The sequence below is a fragment of the Alexandromys fortis genome, unplaced genomic scaffold (genome assembly GCF_014885135.2).
Source record: "Alexandromys fortis isolate MF-2015 unplaced genomic scaffold, M_Fortis_MF-2015_v1.1 scaffold_178, whole genome shotgun sequence".
NCBI lineage: Eukaryota > Metazoa > Chordata > Mammalia > Rodentia > Cricetidae > Alexandromys > Alexandromys fortis.
This window is the reverse complement of record NW_026068054.1, coordinates 1810153-1828539: the sequence shown is the minus strand read 5'-3', so window position 1 is coordinate 1828539 and position 18387 is coordinate 1810153. Positions and strand designations below refer to the sequence as shown.

Genomic DNA, 18387 nt, shown 5'->3' with positions numbered 1-18387 from the left:
CAGTTTCCGTGTAATTATTTCTGGGTATAAGCTAGCCATGCGGGCGGCCGGGTGCCGGGGACGCAGCCCTGCCGCTCCTATTTCAACAAGATGATAGATAGATAGATAGATAATTGATAGATGATAGATAGATAGATAGATAGATAGATAGATAATTGATAGATGATAGATAGATAGATAGATAGATAGATAGATAGATAGATAGATAACTAAAAAGATGAAAAGGAAGACTGTCCACAGAACCCAAGGCCTGAGAACCAGGAGGGCGTGTGATGTAAATATCAGCTTGACTCAGGAGAGGATGGAAGAAGATGCCCCATCTAGTACTGGCTAATTCTTATTCTCACCTCGAATGGATCAAAAAATAACTGGAAAATCAGTGAGGCATACTTCTAGGGGTGTCTGGGAAGCCATCTCTGGAGACAATGACATCATAAAGTTTCTGACCTAGTGAATGAATACGCCCCCGATATGATGGCATCTTCAGGGCTGTATCACCCCAGACCCTTTCCTCTATGCCCTTGCCTTCATGCCCACCATGACAGGAGCTGCTGTGACCTATATGCCTCTGAAGGATTGAGCGGTGCAGGCCAATGCTGGGAGTTGGGGGGGGGGCGCTCCACCCTGCTGAGTTCATAGTTCATATGTGATCTTATCAAACAGCAGACACATGTTGTCCCCCTCCACCAGTATTGAATCTGAACACTCATTAGCCCACTAAGGTTGACTTAGGAAATTAACTGTTATCATAACTTTTCCCACTGAGCTGCAAACACGAAGGATGGGTGGAGTATGCAAAACACACTCTCGGATCCCTTGCCATCTTTCTGAGCAGGAAGTCAGAGGGAGAAGCAGAAGACCTCTGGAGGGAGCCATCTCTTTCCTCTCCTCTACATCTGCTCTCCCACCAGGTCTTGTAATCAGAGAAGAAGCTCAGAGCAACCACCAAGACCTCTGTGGACACCCAGGTCTTTCCCAGACCCTACACCGACTCCTACAGAAATCCTTGCTGACCAGATGAAGGGTATAGAGGGGGTTCTGGATTCTCTTAGACCAGAGTTTGGTTCCTGGCTCCATCATAGCTCAGCCAAGATATCCTGGGCGAACCACCTCTCTTCAAAGATGGTGACACTAATGTCTGTCCACCTCTTGGGGACATCTGAATGTTCATCGAATGCATGCAGTACACTTGACCTTTGGTAAGAGAGCAGTGTGTGTGAGGCGGCAGTTGGTCTCCTCTCAGCCAAGGTTTTAGAGGGTACCACATATCAACTCACAGTCATCCATTCCTTCATTCTTCCAGAGTCTCCTGTCGTGGGCCAGGCTCTGAGACTCATCGCTAAGTGAAATCAGTAGGCATGCTACAGCGGAAGCTGCAACCAGGTGTGGGATCTGGAGATCATTTGTCTCAGAGCTACGAAGCTGAGAGCCTTTGGTCTGAGAGTCCTTCCCTGGAGACTGCTGGAGTGTGGCCTTGGAATGCTCCCTTGGGGTCTGGGTGGCACCTGTGCCAACCAAGACTAGAGAAGAAGAGCAGGGCATAAGCAGTGGTCAGCATCCTGAGCAGTGGTCAGCATCCTGACCCGGAGGAAGGGCAGGTACCAAATCTAGGGGGAGTGGGGAGAAAAGGGAAGAGGGGCAGAAAAAGTCGTCATCATTGGTGGTCCAGGTGAGCAGTAAGGAATGGGCAGAGGAGCCAGGGCTCTCTGTGCTGAAGTTGGGGGAGCAGGGGAGTCACCCACAGGTGAGCAGCCACTTGCCACTGCCCGGGACATGCAATCCCACCAACCCAGCTGCCAGAGGGGAGTCCCCATGCCCCCTATTCATTACCTGACATAACTAATTGCCTGGTGACATTTCCCATATTATAGACAAATGTGAGTTATGGGCCCAGCTGCTCCCTCTCTCGTCACCAGGAATCGGTTGATAAATATGTTTATTCGAGGTCAGCCTGGCCTCATCCATTAGAAATATTGTTTTTCTAAACATTACATTGATTTAATTTAACTCTAATCAATTTAAAATGGTTCTGACAATTAACAAAAGCTTCAAATATGACCTTAAAGTAATAGGATTCATTAGCTATGTTTAGGATTAAACTTACCCTAATAGGGCAATTTTTCTTCCAAGGGTATTTGGTAAGCGACTAGTGGTCAGTCAAAATGAAATCAATTATTATAAATTATACAGTTAAAGTTGATTATGTATCCCCTGCTAATTTGTATAAATAAGGGTCTCTGACAATGGGAGTAATTTATTAATAACTATCTCTCCCCCAGCCTGGATCACACTTCATGTTCCAGCTGCCAGGGCATCTGTAACCCATGAAGTATTATTTTCAGGGCTGCTCTTGATGTATGCTAATTAAACCATAATTAATTGGAGCAGTTATAGTTAAAGACAATGCTGGTGCCCTTTGCTCTGTTGTTCATGACAGTTAACGCATTCAAAAGGCAACCTGATCAAAAATGCATATGCTATGCTGGCCCCCAGTCAACTCACGAAGAGTCCCGGTGACATGACAGCTGGCAAGCCAGGAGGGTGACACACAGGCAGAACTCTAACCTGCGTGGGTCTAGATTTCACACCCTGCTGCCACCAGTCTGGGCTCGGAGAGAAGATGTGACCTCTCAGAGTGGCAGAGAGCGTGTGGAGATCACACATCGCTGGTCCATCAGTTCAGGAGAAAATGACTGTCGGAACCTTACAAATGGGGAACTCTCTGGAAAACTGTATTTGGAAAAGCAGAGCAGACTGCACCTCCTGCTTGCTCCCTCTAACTGCACAAACCCCGTTCCTTCACTACAGCATCAGCCTGGCCGTCATGGGCACTCGAAGTTTAAGAGTCATAGCTGGGATACCTTGCTTAACAGCGGAAGGTCAGCATGTGGCCAGCCTAGCCCTGTCACTCAGGCAACACCCAGCATGCACCCCAGGAAGAAGTCCACCTGGGGGGGAGGAGCCTCAGAGTCTGAGCATCACAGCAATCCCTATGCTTCTCTGCAAACCCAGGGTGGGAGGGCTCACCTACTATATCCTGCTCCAGCCCTGCCGCTGACTCACCCGAGGTCCTGGCTGTGCTCATCCCAGGTAGGTGAAAGGGTGCCTGTTCAACAGAGCCCTGCCAACAAGAAAGGAGAGCTTCTGGCAGAACGTGACCAGTCCAGTGACAACCACAGACTCCACCTCAGCGTACAAGACCACAGACTTCCACACAATGACATACATTTGGTGGTGACAGGAGCCAGAATGGTGGCTGTGGTGTGCTGGGGTTGACACTCGCCTGCAGGCGCAGAGGAACCTGGTCTCAGAGTGGATGTCCCTAGGATGCCCTGTGACCTGAATTCAGGACAGGGGGATGCAGAAACCCCACGTAGAAGACTTGCTCTGGCCAGTGACATACCATCAACAGAGAAGAGACAAAACCACCCTGTGTGTCCCTGTGGCCCAAGAGCTGGAGCCACACAAGGGGCCTTCCCTTCCCATGGCCTTTCTACAAGTAGATCCTGACGAAAGCACCATGACCAAGCACTTCTCTCCTATTTTAGAGTCAAGGCCAAGCCTCTAGAGCCAAGTTCAAGTCTCATGGCTCTGTCAATGCCTCTGTTTCCCCATCTGAGAAAAGGGGACGAGAACTTGAGCCAGAGACTGATGTTTTTCCCTGCTTTCTCATTTGTTTCTCCTCTGTCAGCTTCTGCCCTAGCTCCTTCATCCTTAGCATCCTTAAAAACATGTAGCCTAGCCAGGCGGTGGTGACACAGGCCTTTAATTCCAGCACTCAGGAGGCAGAGGCAGGCAGATCTCTGTGAGTTTGAGGCCAGCCTAGTCTACAAGAGTTAGTTCCAGGACAGGCTCCAAAACAGAGAAACCCTGTCTCAAAAAAACAAAAACAACAACAACAACAACAAAACACCCCAACACAAAGCACATATCCTGAATCCCTAGTGTGTCTACCTGGTCAGTCCTTCCCTGTCCCTACCTGTCCCTATCTCAGGTGTCCAGGTTATACATGTCTATGCACAGGCGTCCTTTCTCCGCCCACACTGACTGTGTCTCAGCACTTCCTCTATCCACACAGTGTGCTCAGCCTCCTTCTGCTCCTCCTGGGTACCCCTTGTCCATGTCGTTCTTCTCTCCAGAACCTTAACACCATTAGCTGGGAAAGAGAAAGACATTTAGCTAAGGCAGCAGACCCACAGTATCTCCTCTCCAGGCTCCCAGATAAATGTGGCCACAGATTGAGCCTCTTAGTCTATGGATGGTTTCAGTCACGGTGACAGTACCCCCAGAGTTCTGGCACCAAACACATGAGGTCAATGGACTGCTCCCCTCCACGAGGCCACACAACCCACCCTCCATCCCGCTGTCGCTTTTCACAGGCATGGGCCTCTTTCGTTGCAAACCTGAGGGCTCCCTGGAAACCTGAGGGAAACGTGCCCAGGCCTTGCCATCCCAGCGGCCTCCAGAATTCCTGTCGCGCATTCCCCAGCATCTGGAGTACCATGTAGCATGTGATCTATCGTTGACAAGGTTTCTGTTACCTCCGCTGCCACACCCTGTCACACTCCCTGAACTCTTGCTGCTCAGTTCAGATGAGCCGGATGAGAGAAGAGCAAACTCACACACCATCCACAGCCAATGAGAGCTCTGGAGACAGTGCGATGTCTGTTAGAGGCCTATTCGACATACATACATGCATGTGTAAGTGTGTGCGCGTGTGCACACACACACACACACAAACATTCTTATAAGCAAAATGAGGCCCATTGTGATATGTGAGTTTTTATAACCCACTTCTTTCACCGAATATATTATGAACCTTGGCTTGTGTCCTTTAGAATAACTGTCCATAGGCTGGGGAGATGGCTCAGTTGGTAAAGTGTACCGGTGTACAAAAATAACAAGCTGGGTATGGAGGCGCACCCTGTAACCCCAGCGCCGGGGAGGCTGAGACAGGAGGATCCTTGTGGCTTGCTGATCAGCCAGCCTAGCCAAACCTACTATTCAGGTACTACCCAGGTTCAGTGAGAGACGCTGGCTCAAAAATAAAGATCACCTGAGAAAGACACTCAGCGTCAACCTCTGAGCTACACACACACACACACACACACACACACACACACACACCAGAAGAATCATCAGACACTGCACCATACTCCAGGGTCTACTTCTACCATAAAGTATCCAGATCCTGAACATGCAAACTTCTCCAAGTTCTCATTATAAACAACGTTACCAGGGTTTCCATCCTACCCCAGGGCAGATGTTGCAACCCCCAATCCCCTCAAAAGGGTTCCCGGTGATATACTTGCTGACGACAAAGTTTGCAGGACACGAAGGCCTTTGATCCGTGACTCCCAGTTTGTGAACTATTTATCTAGGAGCAGGGAGCTGAAGAAGAATCAAAACACGAAAAGCCAGCAGCCTGAGGAGAACTAGACCCCCAAGCCACCAGAGAGGTACCTGAAGCTCATTCGCTGATGGAGACCTCCGATGCCAGAACTGGATGGCACAGTGCAGAACGTGGTCCAGTTCCCGTGTGTGGGGTGTGTACGGATGCTCTGGGAGAAGCCGTGAGGAAGGGGGTGAGATCATAAGAGGATCTTCCCAGCAAAGCCCTGTGTTTTGTTTACGGTGAGCCCTGCTCAGGGCCCCCACGAATGGAGCTGCATGCTATCCTCCCCCAATCCCAAGCCGAGTAGGAGTGGGAGGAGGCTGGGGCAAGCTGGGCAGTCCATGGTGGCCAAACACAGGGACTGGAGCAGCCGTTACCTGTAGGAACTCCTGTGGCGTGCATCACTTATCGCTTGATGCATGTCATAAAATGAACATGGAGGAGCTCAGTGGCTCTGCAAGGGCTGCCTGCTCCCCCCCCACACACACACAGAAAGCAGTGCCTCAGCATCTCTTCCACATCTAAACTTTAGGTTTCCTGGGAGATCAAAAGTGTTCTCCATCCTAGCACGGGACCTCCACGCCTGCCTTCTCAGGGACAGGACACACGGTGGCCCGCAGACTACTCTAGACGCCGATGAAGTAAACAGTGGGGACATTAGTGCAACTTGTGGCTTCAGGCTGAAGTCGAGGCGTGCACACCAATGCAGGGGGTGTGACATCTGAACCTGCTCGTTTCCATCCTTCTTCATATAAAATAAGATTCATTCTTCAGACCTGGGCTGGGACTCCCCAACCTGTCTTCCTGTGTTCTCCCAGTAGATGGCGCTAACTCATTTCAAATGCAGCTTTAGAGGCGCCAGAAAACTCAAGCTGGAGTCAGAACTAGGGCAGAGCCAATTAGGAAAGAGGACCGTGGCAGCAGAAATGGCCAGAACCACCATCTGTCTTTAAGTCACACGGGGGAAGCTTAAGATCTCTTGCGTGTCGTTTAGGATGTGTCACGTAGCCCCCAAGGCCAGGTTTGCTTCCAACATCACCCGCGCCCTCCACACTTACAGTCTGACGGGGGCTGACTACTTGGGAGCGATCGTGTATTTTGTCATAACCTAATGTAACCACAAGATGGCGCTGCTGCACGCAGGACAAGATGCTTAGGGAATCCGAATTTTACCAAGCAGCATGAAGACTTGCTGAGGCAGAGTGGAGGCTGAAGGGGGGGGGGGGGTGTTAAATAGTCTTGCAAGGCTAAGTTCGTGACTGTATTTCCACTATGTTGCCGCTTCGGCTGCTACTAGTGAGGAGTTTCTAAGCACCAGGCATCGCGATCAAGCACTTTATAAACATGGCTTCATTCAACGTCTGCGGAAAGTCTTCTGGGGAAGCTCTGCGATGTCTCCAAGAACATGTGTCATGGGGCAGCTGGCGATGGGAGCCTCATGTACTTTCTCAAAAGGACTGAAAGTGATCCGGTTCTGACTGTGTCCACAATAGTGAATAGAACGGCTTATCCGGATAGGGTGCTAACAGCTCCGTGCCCCCAGTCAAGCGTCTGAGCGCCTGCTTTGTGTCAGGCTCGCAGGACAGGGAGCACAGAACCAGAGAAGGCCCTGCTGTCAGTTCTGAGACCGCAGCAAACAGCAGGTCAGAGCAAATGTTCTAGGAGGGTGAAGAGGGCAGGGAGAACAGTCCGTGCAGGGCATTGGAGGAGTCCGTGGTAAACAAGAATGCATGCAAGGGGCCCCTGAGAAGCAAGAGTTAAATCTCCAGGGATGGACAGCAGTGAGCTATGTCTTAAACACATCCATTATGGAAGTTAAACCGAGGCAGGAGAGTTGATTCACACCTGTAATCCCAGTACTCAGAAAACCGAGGCAAGAGGATTATGGCAAATTCAAGTCCACCCTAGGCTATTGAATGAGACCTTGTGGGGGGGGGGAAGAGAGGTAGGAGGAAGAACAGAGGAGAGAGATACATAATTAATTACATGTACAAGAAGACCAACCTTTAGAGACTCAACCCTTCCTTTACGTATCTGTCTTACCACAGCTGTAACAGCAGCGGGTAGACTTTTCTGGAACTAGCCAGAGAGCAAATACTTTAGGCTGTGCCGGCCTCATGTTTTCCGTCACAGCTCCACAATTCGGCTGTTGACAGACCCACGCAGAATAGGTGAGTGGGTATGATTGTGTCCCATCACACTGACACTTGGGAAAACGGTATTGGGCTAGGCTCGGTTCCCAGGCAGTGTGCAGAGCCCTGGTCCGGACTCTAGCATTTGGAGTGGACATGCTCTGCACTTTTCTGAAGAACCCTTCTGTCCCCTTTCCAGTTCCCGCTGCTGAGCTCTGCTAGCTTGCAGTGGCCATGGTATGGAGTCTGCCACAAAACAAGCAGAGGAAACCATCAGGGTTGCTCCCATGTCCCCCACAGTCTGCGCTCAGCTTCCCATCCTCCCGCCCCCCAGTCGCTGTCTTCAAGACCTGCCCTAATGCTTCTCTGGGGGAACCTCTGACTTAGCAGGTCTGCCTGCTGTGTTACACCTCATGACAACCCCTAGCAGCCTTGGTCCTCTGTGGCTAGTGGAGCACAGAGCTGGGAAGCATTTATTCCACAGGCTGGTGAGACCAATCGGCCACCAAGCAGAGCCCACCACAGTGACATACAGTCTTGAGAAGCGGTAGCGTCGACCGATAAAATCCTTGCAGATTTTAGTCGCTCTTTGTAACAAGAGCTCCTTGCTAAGAGAAATCGCCCAGTTCCCATAATTTGCAGGTCAGTCTTCAATCACCTCCCGACTGTAATCAGATCCCAGAAACAACCCCTTCCATCAAAACTGAGCACTGTAAAGCTGTCCCCCACCGTGGCTGGCAGGCCGCCGGGACCTGCTGTTCACCAACAGGTGAAGACAGGCATGAACCTGTCCCAAACTGTTGTTCCCCATAACTGATGGGTTGTTCTTTTGAATGACATCAGAAACAACACCTGGAATTCACACACACTTTGGAATGTTTCCCAAACAAAACACATAGTATGCTCACAGTGCCTATATTAGTATTTTTTCTGATTTTTTAAACTTTGCTTTTATATGCATAGGTGTTTGCCTGCATGTATTTCTGTGTACTGATGTTGCCTTCAGAGTTCAGAAAATTCCTCTGGGACTGGAACTTCCAATGGCTGTGAGCCACCATGTGGGTGTAGGGGGTTTGAACTCAGGTCCTGGGGAAGAGCAACCAGTGGACAGGCTCCAAAGCTACAGAGAAAACCTGTCTCGAAAAACCAAAAAAAAAAAAAAAAAAAAAAAAAAAAAAAAAAAAAAAAAAAAAAAAAAAAANAAAAAAAAAAAAAAAAAAAAAAAAAAAAAAAAAAAAAAAAAAAAAAAAAAAAAAAAAAAAAAAAAAAAAAACAAACCCTCCCACCTTGCTTCTAAACTCTTTCTCCTAAATTCAACACACACCTCCCCTGCCTTTCTTCAAAGGCTGAGTCAGCAGCTTTCCCATACTTTTCTACTTCCCCTCTGGAACTTGCATCCACAGCCTATCTTCCACTGGAGCAGAAGGTTCCCAGTAGGGATGATGTGAGGATTGCTTCCCTTGAAAAACTCTGTCCGTAAATGGTTCCTACTTGGCTGTACACTGGACAAGTACCTCTGAGTTACCTTCAGATAGTCCCATGGGCCTACGTCCAGCCGTGAGCACCATGGAAAAACATCCTTGTGCAGACCCGACCTCTAGCCAGGATGGAAACCCCTTATTGATGGTGCGTCCCATCCTTCTGACTGTGTCAGGGAGCCTGGCCAGGGGTCAAGGGTAGGATCGGTGTTCCTCTGGCTAGGTCAGCTTTCTTCAGCAAAGACTGGATCTTCACTTGACTGTTCATATACACAGATGGGCAGTGCAATGCCTGTCACATCAGTATGCCCAAACACTCTGAAAGTGTTTGCCAACCTCTGAATTCAGCAGGAAAAAGTAGAGCTGCGGCATGCTGTTACCAGCACGGTCATGTTGTAAGCTGTGGGTTTTCTAAACAGAAACCTTGACATACTACAGCAGCAATAAAACTCAGATCAGTCTAGTGTCCCTTCCTGTACGCAGTGAGGGGCTTAGCCTCCAAGGAAGGAGGACTTCTCATGCATTTTATTATCTAAAAGAAGCCTGGAGTAAAATTCAGTTCCTAAAATGTCATGGGATCATTCCCTGGGCATTACAGAGAAGCAGCCACGTCCCTGGCAGTTCTTAGGCCCAGCACGTACCCTGTGAAATGCACAGCTCTGGCCACATACCTGCAGCTGAAATGGCATCTTGGGAGGAGTAAGCTGTCTCTGGAGGCTTAGAGATGGTGGTGATGAGCCATAGCCAGCACATATCCAGAGTGGGTAGAGGCCATGCTATGGCCCAGAGGCAAATGGCGACATCCTAAAACATGCCCTAGACACAATGTGTGCCTGGAAGCTTGATGAAGAACCAACTTCTATGTTCCCCCAACCCAAAACCCTTCCCCTAAAGAAATCAAAGAGAAAGAACCATAAAAACTGCGTTTTAATGATACAGAAATAGTACATGGTACATTTCTTTCCACAGCAGCACTTCAATCGTCTCTAACAAAATTAAGGCTACATTGGAGCCTTCTGACAGAAAGGGACTGTTTTATACAATGTTATTCATGTTTTCATAAACAAAAGAATATTCTTCAGGCAAAAAATTTTTAACAAGATACCAGTAAAGGAAATGGAATACAAAATGTGTTCCTTTGGGTCAGCCTGATAATAGCCACACCACCCCTAGGGAGTATCAGGGAAGTTTTTTAATGAATACTTTGAGTATGAGGGCGACTCTTCAGAGTTAACATCCCACAATACAAGGCTATTTCATAATATAAAACCAAAGACAGCTGCGTCTCCCACATAATCCCTTTAGAATGAATAACTAGTGAACATCAACAGTATTTAAAAACAAAAGAGAACTGTGCAGAGGCCTACGGTGCCTGGAAGGACAATCCCTACATCAACAGCCCTTCTCCCTCAAATCCCTTAGGAAGAAAATGAGAACCAAAATCTGATGACAGTAAACTGTCAGCACTGCCAGGAGAGTGGCCAGGACCCTGCGGTCCTCTTGAGGATAAAGTAATGCCATTTAAGGCCACCCACCAGCAAGGGTTTATCCCCAATATTCCCACTGTTCACTACTCCTGGCCATCTCTGCTGCTCAGCTTGTCACCACATCTGGGCCCAAGAGAAACCCTTTAGGATCTAGAATAATACAAAGCATAGACCCTCAACAACTCCAGCCAGTCCCCCACCCGAGATAACTGACAACAGCTCACACAGGAGCCTAATTCCTTGCCAGGAAGTCACACTTTGACATCTTGACAAGAGGGCCAAGGCCCAAAGCCACAGAAGTTTGCCTCCACAAGTCCTGCCCTCTGCTGTGACGGGCCACTGCCTCCTCTGGCCCCTCTCTGCTCACCAGTTTCCACCATTACATCTTCTCCGCCTAGCCCAGCTGCATCTGGGAACTAAACAACCATCTCCCTGATGAAGCACTGGGAGTGGTGCCGGGATCACCAAGCCCAAAGAGGGCAGTCTTGTTTTTAAACAGAGGTCTCATGACCTATCTACTCTGAGAAGGATATCCTACTTCTGACAAAAAGACCTGTCATCTGGTAGTGTGGTGGTACAGGAAAAATCTTCTCAGAAGTTAAATGTTTAAATTATTAAGTAGTAGAGAGAAATCAATTCAGTGATTTATTTTTCCCCTTCAACATGAGACTTTTGTCTATTTCTTTGGCTCCCAGAGCCTCTATTTCTATAGAAATAGGGTGGAAGGAAATATCCAAGTAAGTACCATCAAATACCCTCTAAGATTTATGCACATTCCAAAGACTGCTAATTCCTCTAGGAATAGAGCGCTGAGGTACACATACCAAATGTACTTAATATATAAGTTCATATATAAACAAAGATAAACACAGAGTCAATATCCACTTATTCACACTTAAATAGAATGACTGCTACAGACAATAGCATTGTTTGATCCCATATTAACACAAAGAGAAGTTGTCTTTGAAGCCTTCAAACCTAATAGATCTCTTCAGGAAAATATTAGTAATATCTCTAAGCCAACTTTATTTTCTCTGTACTGTGATCTGTATAAGAATACATTATGTATGACCACTCCAGTCACATAAGTAAGTCACCGTGCCTTGCTCCATAAATACTTAAGAGCTCCTATAGGAAACCTGCCTGGTGACAGTTATCACTGAGAGGTTCCAATTGCTCTCTACCCTAATCCTCCAAGTTGACACCAAAAATGGACATTTTACAACAAAGTTACTCATTTGTCTCAAAACCAGAACAAATAGAAAATAACACCATGAAAGGAATATCAGCATGTTCTGACCACTGCTGCAGGAACACAGAAACTCGGCAAAATACAGACATGCAGGAAATCAGCACTATATAGGAAAAATTAACAAACTCAGCACACCTTCAAGAACTGGAATAAAGGCAGACTCAATAAAACCATATTATTTCTTCCTCAAGGCAATCAAAAAAGAAAAATGATTTAATATCCTTGGTCCATAAGAAGAAATATTTACTTACATCCTCAATGGACTAAAAGATGTTAGACGTCACAATTAAAATTGTATCTTTCCAAAAATATTATCAATGCAATAAACTCAATAAACTTAAAGAAAACAAAACTTAACTTCATTTAAACTAAACTTCATTTAAACTTTTAAAAAACCAACAAAACATACTTCCTAGAGTGCAAAATGCTTATTAAATACTTCAAGAACACAAAAGTAATTTGTTTAAAAACACAGGAATCCTTTGCTGAGGGGCCATCAACACAAAAGACACCCATTGCCGGCAATGGGTGCCAGCTGGAAGAAACATGGTGTTAAGCTTTGTGCTTGGCCTCTGTCCCTTTCAGATGACATGTTATTTGTACAAGCTCATGGTTGGACTCTGGTACATGCACATGTACGCATCACAAAGAAGTCTGCGTGCACAGCCTTGAATCCTTCTGGAATCCAAGGAGTGCAGCTCCTCCAGAGACATCTTCAAGTACTCTCCCACTTCAGGGCAGGGTGTCACTTGTGGAATGTTGAAGCCATTCTGACCCCCTAGGGAGAGAGAGAGAGAGCTCTCATTAGGGCAGCAAACTTCTAAGTCCTCTTGGCAGCCTGTCCCACCAGAACAATTTTACTATCCTAGAATTTAGTGAAGACTGACTCCCAGAATCAAAATCAAAACAAAACAAACAAACAAAAAAATTTGTTTGATTTTCAGTTTCTAGAATTACAGTCTCCTTTTATTGGCTTCTGAGAGGGTTCAGCAGAGAAAAGTGGAAAAAAAAAAACAAACCCTGGTAAAAGGACACGCACTTAGGAAAAGCTGCTACTCTAGGCCCCCCAGACTTCTCTGTCCCTCCCAGACACTAGCAGCCTGACTCTTTTCCACAAGAAGCCAATTGTGAGCGCTACTGTTTCCCCATGTTTTAAGAACATACTTGCATACCTCTAGCACGGCTGATTTAGATACTAATCATCAGAACGCGCATGCACTCTGATGATCAGATTTGCTCTCCCAGGTGCGTTCCCAAAAGTCATGCTGCTAATGCTAACTGAGTGACATGCACACAGGGGTGGGCTGTGCCCCCAGGTATCAGAGCTACACAGAAATGAAGAACTGTTGCTCTACAGCTTGGGCCTCTGGTCAAGAAGCCGTCACTCGGTGCCTCTGGTTATTACAGTGTCACACCTGAAGACCTGGGGAACTAGGGCTTGGAAGAAGAGCTGTAGAGTAAATGGGGTATGTACAGGTACTGTGACAAGTACCTTACTACCAAGACCCCTGTCACTCAAGTGTGTACTAAGTAATGACTAAGCTTCCTAAAAACATCTCAATGAGTAAAGGTTTCTTCCTGAAATAAAATGCATGAGATCAGGAAGACTGAGTTAAATACAAACCATGCAACCTTCACCACTTTTAACGTTAGTTTAGACAATAGAAAAACAGGCATGATTTCCATGACCAAAGTATTCCCACAGAGTTTGGCATTTATGTCCTCAATAAATGGCTACTCTACTGTATATAAAAATGCAATGAAGAAGATGGTAAAATCAGCTATAAATAAATTTTAGGATTTTTTTTTCTTTTGAGGTGGGGCAAATTGAAACAGGTTCTCACTATGCAATACAAACTGACCTCTGATTCACAATCCTCTACTTCCCAAGTCTGGGATTATGGCTAGGATTCTTTAACAAATCCACGTAAGGACCAAGATGGCACAACATTATTGCTCCTTAGTTTGAGGAGCAGAATTAGTAATACCCTCTGAAGATTAAAGTCCGTCACACTGTGGTATCCTTTCAAGAATCTGCTCACAAAATACCAAAAACACATGCTCTCACTAGGAAGCATCTCACTCCAAAAGACAAGTTTTAAATACCATCTCGATCAGCCATGCTGTCAAAGAAGAGCCAGGCTGAATCATCCTTCCCATACTTCACAAAAGCAACGTAGTGGCTCGTTTCTATGCAGAGGACAGCAAACAACTCCATCTTCTGGCAGGGGATGCAGCCGTGTCTCCAGTCCCAGTCAGGCAAGTCTTTGGGAAGTGATACTGGATGATATGTATGATTCATCCTCTTGGGATGGAGGTGAACCTAAAATGGACCATGAAGAAAATACCACAAATGAGCTAAATGCCATGTTTCAAGGGCAGACTCTAATCACTTTCATTGACCACCACAGCCAAGTTCTACACACACACACACACACACACACACACACACACACACACACACCGGCAGAAGAGACATGAGCAATAACATTTACTGTGAATGTTTAAAATGCCCTTTGACTCTGACTGGTGCAGTGAGTGTGGATTACCTGAGTGCAGCAGGTCTTACAGAACTGCTTGATCTTCCCTGCTGTGATGTCGAGGTCTTCATAGCACTCTCTACACTCGAACATCGCAAGTCCTCCACAGATGCGACACTCCCTGGGAGCTACGCAAAGAGGGAAGGAAGAAGCCTTTTTAAAAAGACATTCTGTCATTAAAAATAAAAGCTATACGTTGAAAACAAGAATGCTTGGGGGTTGGGGAGAAGAAAGGCCTAGTCCTCTCTGACCCTCTTAAAATTTCATTTGAATTTTTTTTTTGTATCTGATGTATTTTTAAGGACTTTTTTTTTTCATATAACCATTTTTGTTAACCTATTCTAGAATTGTTCTTCTGGTCATGAAATGTTCAAAGATATAAAGTAAGTATTGAAGACTAATAGCACATGTGATCTTAAGTCAGTAAGTAACAAGCACTGCCATTATGAACTTTCTTTAACAATTTTATGTCTGAATATTTATATAAGTATGTGCACCCAGGTACACGTGTATCTCCAGCTTCTCTCATCTAGCCTCTCGATGCTTTCCCTTCCACGATAACTACCACACACTGTTTTCACATAGGTCTATTGTTTAGACATACAATCCAGTTAACCACTTCCCTCTTATTAACATTTCTTGTCTCTAATTTCTTGTCAGATAGTAAGTAAATTTGCATTTAAATTATTTATTTTTACCTTTTTTTTAAAATAAATTCTAGCAGTCAAATTATTGAGTTAGTATGTCTAAGCTCTTCAAATACTGAATTCCCTGTCAGAAGCACTATACCCATAACTAATGACAAATCCAAGCCTACTATTTCTAAAACAAAACAAAACAAAAAACAAAGAAAGAATTATATACTTACTGTCTTCAAGCAAATCCGTTATATTTAATTCTAGAGAAGGGAAAATTTTTTTGAACATTTTGAAGTCTTTTCCAAACCGAGGCATCTGAATAATCAAGCATGATGGTGCCTAAAAAATAAAAGACACATTGTTTTAGAAACCAAAGTCCTAAGGAGCTGGGGACTTAGCTCAATATAGTGCTTACTTAGCATGTCCAAAGCCTTGAGTCCTAATCCCTGTACTAACGAGTTTCCCTATGAAACTGAAATAGTCATTGCTGTCAAACCCAGTAGTGGTTTCAGCAGGGCTGTTGGCCCATGAAGCAGAGCCCACTTGTGAATGTGCAGTGTGGATGCAGAGCAGCAATAAGCTACAGATTTTCCAGACTCCCCCAGAGATGAACATGATAAAACAGACCACGGCATGCACTGCAGAGATCACACATTCTGACAGTCAAAGAGACGTTTCTATTGCGTTCATTAGCAAACCCATACACAAGAATTTATTGGTATTTTATCTCTTAACAGAGGGAGAAAAAATAACATTACCTTTGACATGTTTAGATACTATGCATGGGAAAAATGACAACTGAAAACATAAACATGTATGCACACATATCTTTGCATTAAGCTACTTTAAACTTAAAAATTAGCTTTTGTTCCCTTTGTAACCCAAATCCAAAACATTCCAACTTAAGCTAAGCGGCTATCTTTAAATAGAACAAAGTTAGAATACCTTTTTTTTTTAAAAAAAAAATAAAAGTGTCTTCTTAACTATTTCTTCAAACTATTCTTGGTTAAAGCACAGTGATAGCTAGGTGTGGTTCAGTGGGGCAGCACTTGGGGTAGTGTGTACAAAAGGCCTGAGTTTAATATCTAGCATCGATAAGAAACAAAATAAAGTAGCATTACAAGTCCAGTTAGAATCACTAACCTCTGCAAATTTCAGGTTACTGTTGATAAAAGACCATTCTAGTAACTGTTGAATTGTAGGAACTCCAACTTTCTCATTTTTTTCCATGAAGATCTGATAGAAGTTGCAGTCTTGGACTTTCTGACCTGCTGATCTGGAAGCACACAGGAAGAAATGCATATAAGCCATCTACCAAATGCCTGAATCGAGTATGAAGCGTCTGACAGACCTGAGGACACAACATCATAATGCTCGTGTCCAGCTTTGGATTGTCCACACACCAGGTGAAAGACAATAATTCGGATGAGATAATTCAATGTGCTTATGCAGAAGACCTCATAAATTATTTCTTCGTCCTTCTTTATAAATTATTCGAAAGTTCTCTTGCCATCACAAGAAAAATGTAGAATAATATTCCAGACAAGAAACACTATATGAACAATAATCAGTTCTCTCCCTCCAAATCTAGAAAGTAGCAGCTACTTTTTTTAAAACATTAATTTTTATTTTATGTACATTGGTATTTTACCATGGATGTCAGGTCACCAGGAACTGAAGTTACAGACAGTTGTGAGCACTGCTTTTACTGACTAGAACAAATGCTACAATGTCTCAGTGACGGACTCTTAGACCTTCTAAATCAAACTTCTTTACTTCCTAAAATAAAAGCCCTGAGAGGGAGGGAGGGAGGGATTCTTTCCTAGCAAGTCAAAGCAGGGCAAGGTGTGACTCCCAGGAACCCTAACAACTATCCTCTAGGCTTTCAGCTACCAGCAGCTCTTTAGATGCTCACCCACCAACTTGACAAACACCAGGTAAATGGTCATGGTGAAACATAAGGGTCCAACATCTCCCTTCCCTTACCAGCTTACTAGTAACCATTAAAACTAACTCTACTGAGAAAATTGTTTTTCATCTTTCAGCTTACCGCTTATCTTTTTTAGCCAAGTGTCTGGGTTTAGAATCAGATTATTTAAATGTATGTCTAGATTTCAAGAGTTTTAGAAAAAAAAAACTATCAGCAGTTTTTATCACAAAACTTCTGTAATTCAGGGAGCAGCCAATTGTGATCTTCAGCTGCCCCAAGCAAATTATGTCCTGAATTTATAAAACATAAAATCTGGTAACTAGCTACAGCACTCTTGAGAACGCAAAGCTAATAAGAACAGATTATAATCCAAGAAACTAGCAGTTATTCTAGAATAACATTTTAATTGGTTGTTGATGACTACAAAAAATCATAGAAAAACGTCATAGTTAAAAATAGCATAGAAGAGAAAACAAAAATAATGGAGGTAAAAAAAAAATCACACACAGAAAAATCAAGGATGGCCAGGAGGAGGCATGGCAACTAGTTAATGGAGGAAGAGATACATAGTGTCCTAACACTGTAGCAGAAAACTGGGAGGAACAACAGCCACTCAAAACTCACTTCCAGGGCCAGGCATGGTGGTGCACACTTTTAATCCCAGCACTCAGGAGACAGAGGCAGGTGGATCTCTGTAAGTTCGAGGCCAGCCTGATCTACAAAGCAAGTTTCAGGACAGTAAGGGCTATATAGAGAAACCTGTCTCAAAAAATCAAACCAAACCTAAAACGAAAAACAAAACAACAAAAGTCACTCCTCAAATCATATGCACAGGGGAGTCCTTTTAACCATAAAGAACAAAGTATGTCAGTCATAAAAAGTGGATACAACTGGAAATAAACATACTAAACAAATTAAACCAGTCGCATAAAAAGAAACAATGTACGTTTTCTTTCATTTATGGTTCCTCGATCTTCTACAGAGAGACAAAAAGCATTAATTTGTATATGACATGAAAGTAGACGTGATGCTGCCTAAGGAACAAAGGAACTATGAGGAGGGAGACATGGAAAGGGACAGAGGGATGGAGGTACAGGGGAAACATACTCAATATACAATATGGGGTTCATGAAAATTTTAGAAAATGATAAAAATAATTAAATAACCCCACGGCTAGTGTTTTAGAAGTTTGAAAACCTACAGAATCATAACCAAGTTGTGAAACTGTACCAAGCCATGCTAGTTGGGTTGTATTTTCCACCAGGGACAATCCAAGGGCACAAGAATACAAATTTGGTAAATTTTAAAAAGTGGATATTGACATTTTATAAACATTAATATAAAAACATTCACGGATTGGTGTGGTCTGGACCATAATAGGTGAGTCCTGAGGTCCTATACTCATTCCAAAATCCTGCAGCTCCATGATGAGCGTGTGAAGCTTGTGACGTCACTGCCCAGCCACAAGGAGCCTGGGTCGCCCTGCCTTGATGCTCTTGTTACTCTTGCTTTGGTCTGACCTTTCTTTTCTTGCT

The 18387-nt window shown here is 44.7% G+C and overlaps 1 protein-coding gene across 1 annotated transcript in view; it reads right to left on the bottom strand.

The window, feature by feature from the left end:
• Nucleotides 1-9914: 9914 nt before the first annotated feature.
• The window catches only part of LOC126487157 (ubiquitin carboxyl-terminal hydrolase CYLD), a gene marked incomplete at its 5' end in the record, with an annotated part of 40225 nt that continues 31752 nt past the window's right edge, over nt 9915-18387 (bottom strand). Inside the window, 5 exons of the mRNA XM_050119831.1 lie at nt 9915-12522; nt 13851-14067; nt 14294-14412; nt 15153-15261; nt 16066-16198. Coding sequence (XP_049975788.1) covers nt 12338-12522; nt 13851-14067; nt 14294-14412; nt 15153-15261; nt 16066-16198 — 763 coding nt within the window. The remainder of the gene's footprint in view (nt 12523-13850; nt 14068-14293; nt 14413-15152; nt 15262-16065; nt 16199-18387) is intronic.